General features: G+C 30.3%; 1 protein-coding gene across 1 annotated transcript; it reads right to left on the reverse strand.

The window, feature by feature from the left end:
- Positions 1-3478: 3478 nt before the first annotated feature.
- Positions 3479-6096, reverse strand: LOC118055684 (two-component response regulator ARR17). Its single transcript, XM_073406474.1, has 5 exons — positions 5685-6096; positions 4821-4915; positions 4678-4746; positions 3830-3900; positions 3479-3708 (listed from the first exon to the last, which is right to left on the reverse strand). Exons 1-5 carry the CDS (start codon positions 5815-5817, stop codon positions 3612-3614), a joined length of 465 nt encoding a protein of 154 aa, XP_073262575.1. The 5' UTR covers positions 5818-6096; the 3' UTR covers positions 3479-3611.
- Positions 6097-7262: the final 1166 nt, after the last annotated feature.

Here is a 7262-nt window from a genome sequence, read left to right on the forward strand (position 1 = left end):
GCTGAAACACAAAGCACGTAATGTTTTTATTTGTAATTTGTTCTAATAAAAATTCATTCTCAAATATAACATCATTATTTTACATACAACCTCATATTTAACTTAGGTTACTTCTTTGCTTACTCAATGTTCATAATTCCTCCATCAAATAATTCTTCTATTCTTTATACCCTCACATCATATTATTTATTTAATCTAAATACTATATTCAAACAAAATCTAGGCATCTTGTCTTCATATTTTCTTTTAACTAGTTTATTTCTCTTTTAATTTGAATTTACTTATTATTATTATTATTATTATTATTATTATTATTATTTTCTCAACTTAAATGCTATCTCTTCATTTAGTCTTTCTTACATTTTCATTTATCATGATTAAACATGGTTTTTTTCTAAACATTAACATCAAAACTCATTCTCCTAGTTTTTTTTCCTTCATTGGCCGAATGTGGAGTTTCTATTTCCTCCCCCAAATCTTTCTTCATTTAATTGTTATTTCAACTTGTTTTCATTCTATTCCATTTCAATTTCATCATTTTCCCTTCCCCTCCTAATTTCCCCAAATTCTTCATGAAATTACTTCCTAACTTAATCAAATAAGCTTAGAAAACATCTAAATCAACATTAAATCCAAACTTCTCATGCTTACCTATTGCTTTTCTTCCAATTTCTCTTCTCTTCCAAGGTTAGCTGAATTCCCCTTCTCAAATCCTCCTTCCTTCACTTGATTTGGTGTTTTATAGGTTGAACTTGCAAGTTTATAAAGTTATTCTCTTAATTTTCTTATTTTTTTTCCTTACTTTTCTCTCTTTCTCTCACGTTATGCTCTGTTTTTCTTTTCATCCTTTTGTTTCTGCCCATTTGGCAGTTAATAAAAGAGAAGGAGGGCTTATATATTTTCTTTTCAATGGCAAATAACTATTCTACCCTTAATGAGTATTTTTGCCTCTATTTGACGGTCCTTATTTTTTTGCTAGCACTTCCGAGATCCATTCATCTTAAAATTTTAACCAGATTTTATTCAATATATTTTAAGGTTCCTCATAAAATTTCAGCTCAATCCGATGGTCGGATTGAAAATTACATCCAATAACGTAAAACTAGTCGAATTGTGATTTTTCGTCAAATTTCTGAATTTCTCTAAAAATTCTGAAATTTTAACTCAAGCTAAGGCATGATATTAGAAGGCTCCAAGCAAATTTTCAGAATTTTCTGATCACCCAATCAAGAGTTACGAATTGTTTTTTGTTTTACCTAAAACTAGTCAATTTATGATTTTTCATCAAATTTCCGAATTTCTCTAAAAATTATGAAATTTTAACCCAAGCTAAGGCATGATATTAGAAGGCTCCACGCAAATTTTCAGAATTTTTTGATCAACCAGTTAAGAGTTACGAATTCTTTTTTTGTTTTACCTAAAACTAGTCAATTTATGATTTTTCATATGGAGGTTTTACCGGGACCATGAGGCACCAGCTATTTCCTTTGAGACGAGGCAATAAAAACATGGTCTGCAGCTCATAAAATCAGGTGTGATGATAAAGAAAAACAACAGGAATTTGCAGAGAAAAAAGAAAAGAACTCAGCCAAGAAGGTTTGTGTAGGAAAGAAATTAGACGGTGGGAGGGGTTGTTCTCAAAATGACAATGGACAGTGTTATGTTAATTATATCTTCATGAAAGGGCTGTGCATGTCAAAACAAAAGACAGTATGGCGTCGTAAAAATGAGAGCAAAACGTGATCAGCTCCCCTATTTTCCTTTTCTAATCGAATCTCTGTTCTTCAATTTCTTCATCTGGCAAAATTTTATCTAATTTTAATGATTTATTGTGTCAGAAATTATTAAATTATAGGAAGAATATTCGAATAAATTAAATGTAATCATTTGTGCTTGTGTCAGAAATTATTAAATTATAGGAAGAATATTCGACTAAATTAAATGTAATAATTTGTGCTTGTGTTGTTTAGCTTTATCAATCTCTCTAATTCTTAAGACTGCTACTAGATTAAACTTTTAACACTTGTCTAAGGTTATTTAGTAGTTAGGATTAATTAGATCGCTTGTTTCTAATTAACCACAACTAAGGAGAGACAATAAAATAATTCCAACAATGAAAATTCAAAGTGTGAATTGATATATACTTGCATTGATAATCAATTGTACAATTCTAATGGTGGATGTTGACTTGGAGCAATGTATGTTCTTCTAGTTATTTTTTATCATTTAATTAGAAATATTCCATAGTTATTTTTTTTTATACAATTATTTTCATTATACTCAGAACACTCCTTATCTTTGTTCATGTAGCATAGAACTAGACTAGATATTCTTTGTGGAAATGATTTTTACTCGCACAACTACATGTATTTTTAAGAATTTAGGTTTTATATTTGATTGTTGAGACAACATACCAATAGAATATATATATATAATATATATATATATATAGGGTATAAAAAAATATATGAGGCAAAGTATTTATAAATTAATTTTATATTGTTTAGATTTATTAGAAAATATTAAAAAAAAAATTAAGGTAGAAGTTGTTTCCTGAGAAGATTGCAGAGAAACAATAGGCAATGGGTGAGCAAATGACTCGTAAGATACAAAAATTCTGCTTCTTTTAAGTTAAACCACAAGTGACAATAATTCGGTAAAATTGTAGGGTATTTACTAAAGACACATGGCAATAGCTCTAACTAAAAAGAGCCGTTTAGAAATCACCTCAACCTTATTCATAATTTCTTCAAGGCCTTGCCTAGCTGCTCTTGAGAGTCTTTTCACATCTATGTCCTGTCCATCTGGCAATTTCCCCTGCAAAATCTCCATAATCTTTTGACAACTATTCAATTCAGCGATGATAAGAAATTCGCAAGAGCTCAAACAGTACCTTGTACACTGGGCCAAAACCACCGGCAGCTTCGAAATTCCCGGTCGCAGCTATAAGCTTTTCTAAATTGAACAAAGGTATTTCTTGATGTTTAACTTAATTTGTTCAAGCTGTCCTGGATTATATTTTATCCAATAACATCTGCTTCGTAATGTTCAAACATAAATACTTTTCTATTGAAATATATATCAAATCGCAGTAAGTTTAAAGTAATTGTTTTTATGTATATAAAATAACTTGAGACAAAAATAACTTAAAACGATTTCATTTAAAAATAACTCAAAAACGACTCTTTCAAATAAATTTGTTAAAAATTTAACTTTCACTAAATTTCATAACAAATTTGCTATTCAAGTCGAAAGTTATTTTTACCTTTTTATAGTCAAAATTTCAAAAATCGACTTAAATTGATTTATAAAAATTATATCAAACATGCATGACCTTATTCCAAACAAGAAATTATCTTCAAATGCCTATTAAGCAGAAGGGGAAGTTAAACAACCTTGTTCTTACATTAGAAGTTTCTAATAGATAACCACATAAGATCTGCAAAAGGGATGAAACAGTGAAATGCATAACCCACATAAGTTAAACAACTTCTATTGATTGCAGTAGCCCTAGAATTACGCCTCCAATTCAACATTTTCCCCTTCTTGTCTCTCTTTCTGATATCTTTTATGCATGTTCGTCTTCTCCTGCAAAGCCCCCTTGTAATCGATTAATTATTCAGCTTTTTTATATGGCACCTCAGCTTTTTCGCATCTGATAGCTGAAGAGGCTTCAGCAAGAATTCTTGAGCTCCTCCCTCCATGCACCTGTTTAGGTGGAAAATATTTAACAAATCAATGATTTCTTTTCCTCTATCCAACTAAATAGACAAAAGACAAAAAATCAACAGAGATTATTCAAGACTGAAATTGCTGAGCAGGTAATTACTGATTAATTCGTGTAGGGATGTTCTCAGATGACACTACAACCACCGGTATCTCCTTCATGTTAGGTGATTCCTATTTGAGAGAAACCATACAATGTTAAGGTTAGTTTAATATGCTATATATGTAGTTAATCTGTTAATTATATATAATGTTATTATATTTATATAAATAAATATTTATTATTATTAAAAATTTAATTTATCTTTAATATTCATATAATATTAGATTAATAAATTTAGAGTAAAAATAACGTCCATGGGATAAAAATATTTTACAAAGAAAATTATAAAATTGTTATAATTATGAAATTTATATTGCATCAAAGTATTGTTTCTGAAGTGTTCTTACTCGATGCTCTCTTAAATACTAAATATTCATTAAAGTTGTAAAGACTTATATATATTATGTTTTTTTCTTTATGAAAGGAAGTAGTTGTTCTCATAAAATGAGGGATAAATGATACCTAAAACTAATATTTAGGTGCTTGTCATTAGACATGTACACTGAACGGACTCGCATAATAATCCTATAAGAAGAACACTTATGTCTAAGGAAAGGCTCACATAAAAGTTGTAGATTACCATTTCAGGCCTAATAGTTGAACGGCATATGGTTTGTGACAACTCAGCCCTTAAACAATTATTTTAAAACCAACGAACATTAGATTTCCAGGTAATAAATTTCTAAATAATTTTAGATCTGTCTAACAGGATTCTAGGGACTCCCGAAAAATTTTATTTTATAGTTCTCACCGTTTATGATATTTAAAAAACCGAACCGTTAGACCAGAAAATACAAAGGAAAGTTATGATAGTCGTAACTAGAGCATTGAAGATGAGTAATATTTACCTTAATTCTTTTCAACAGCTCATAACCGGTCATTCCTGGCATGCTATAATCGGTGATGATCATATTCACCTTCAAATCCTGCTAAGAGAAATACCCATGAACAACAAATGATGGAGTTGAATTCATAAAAGCAAGAATCAGACCTTCATTGTATGGTTACTTACACCATGATTGGGATGTTGTCCATCAGCTAAGCCCAAATACTCCAATGCTCTCTTTCCGTTTTCTGCTGTGGTCACTGCAATCATAGGAACCAAATTGTGAATCATAAAAACTTTAGTCAAGTCTCTAAAACTCAAGACTTCTTTCTCTCCTTGCTAATTAATTGAGATTAATTAAAAAACCATGGATTTGCAATGTTATGAGTTCTTTTCTAGAGTACTCTAACCTTTTGCCACCTCTAGCATCCAAACAAATGGACTCATAACAAAAACAATACCAGAAATGACAGGATATTCTTTTCCTTTTCAATTTCCTCAAAGTGATAAAAATAAAAGCAGAAGATGTGGGGTCTACTCCTTGTTAATCTCCACTTTGGTCATGAGTTCTCATATGTGTGTCACCGTGGTAACTTCCATGGTGCCATAGCCAACTTATGGCAGTGACAATCATGTTCTCCATTAAATTAGCCCTAGCCTAGCCTAGGAATGAGAGCCTAGCCAGCGTGGTAAACTTTTTTTTGTTCCTTCATGTGTTCTATGTTTCTTCACTTTTGCAAATTAGACAACATTGTATAAACAAGAACACCATTTTATCATAAATCATATTTCTCTTTAATCTTAATCATACAAACCCATGGATATAAACTAGAGAATTAAGATATAATGTTCACCAAAACCCAATGAAAACAAAGATAAAAGTGTTCACCAAAACCCAATGAAAACAAGGATAAAAGTATGATAAAATATGTTATAGCTAGAAACTTTTCTTTGATTAACAAATTATACCAAATGAGCAAAAGTTTCTACGAACAAAGAGAGGCCAAGACTTTTTTGTTCTTTTCATACCTCTGCATGTAGAGTTGGTAAGTAACCTTTCAATGACTTTGCGATCGATCAAACTATCATCAACAGCTAACACATGTGGTTTCTCATCAATATCGAACTCCATTGATGGTAAGGAAGAAGAAGAGCTGGCCATATCTACCTTCAAAGAACACACCACAATGTCTAACCACCTCAACAAAACACAAAAAGAAAAGGAAACTTTGAGGATAAAAGGAGAAAACTAGCTAGCAAGAAAAGAATGCCAAAAGGAGAACAAACAAGCCAAGAAGAAAAACAAGGCAGCGAGGGTAACGTAATGTAATGTGATAATCCTTGTCAAGTCAATACAAGTTATGACTGGGGATACTTATATATCGATATCCTGACTTAGCAGAAAGTGAATTTATAGTAAAATATGAAGGATAATAAGAAAAATTAAGGAATAAAAAGGGTGAGGTGAGCTCATTATTATCATTATCAGAGAAGAATAGTAAACAAATCCTAATAAAATCATGAGTCAGAGATAATTGCTGATCTTTTCGGTCTTTGGGATTTGATTGCAGAAGCAGTAAAAGCGAAATAGATACCTTCTTGTTTTTGTTTTTCCCTTTCTTCAAGAGATCTCCATGCTCAAAACCATTGTATATTTTAACACACTTGTACGTACTTCCTATTCCATCTCCACACAGACAACACACGGTTGTTCAAATATTATTCCTTCATGCCTTACTTGTAGGGCTTGGGATATGCATTCCATGCATGTCCATTCATTTTTCTTTTACCCCTTCTTTAGAATCTTAATTACACCACCCCACAACACAAAAGTATTAACTTAATTTTAAAAATAAAAGAATATAATAAGTCTCTTTAATCACAAGCCAATCCTTTCAGATTTGTAACCTAGATCTATGTACCTCATAACATGGTACTATATTAGTTGATGACACGATATTAATATTTGTGGAGTGAGTTGATGACAAATGGTACTGTTGTTGTCTTAGAAAGAGGTCTCATTTCTATATATTACCAATTTGCTTGTAAGACTAAGAAGAGAATCTAGTACTGTATGCTGTAAGAAGGAAATGTATATGGGAACATGATTGGGATAGTGTTTTAAAAACTTTTTGATTTTTTTTTAATTTAATTTTTTTTTTGTATTTTTTGTATTTTTGGATTTTTTTGATATTTTAATATCAAAAACTAATTTTTTTAAAAAGCCATGATATTTATATTCATATATTTTAAAATAAAAATTACTTTAAAAAACAACAACAAAATCTCAAATAACCCTAAATAAATAACACGGTAAATAGTTGTTAAAGCGATGGATGATGTTGAAAGAATTGTAACTATTTGCAACGACATTCAGTGCAAGGGTTATGAAAAAGCTGAAATTCACAAAAAGTGATTTTTGATATACTCACACATACGCTAATATCATTGACTTGTACTCTGCTATAGTGAGATCAATATTTTTAAAATATAAAAAATATTTAGATATTATCAATTTTTTTTCTAGTTAAAAAAATAAATTATGCGAGAATTAGTCTGATATGACTTGGTCTTCTTGACAATTTCAAATATAACTCGGATGACTGG

This window comes from Populus alba, chromosome 19 (genome assembly GCF_005239225.2).
Source record: "Populus alba chromosome 19, ASM523922v2, whole genome shotgun sequence".
NCBI lineage: Eukaryota > Viridiplantae > Streptophyta > Magnoliopsida > Malpighiales > Salicaceae > Populus > Populus alba.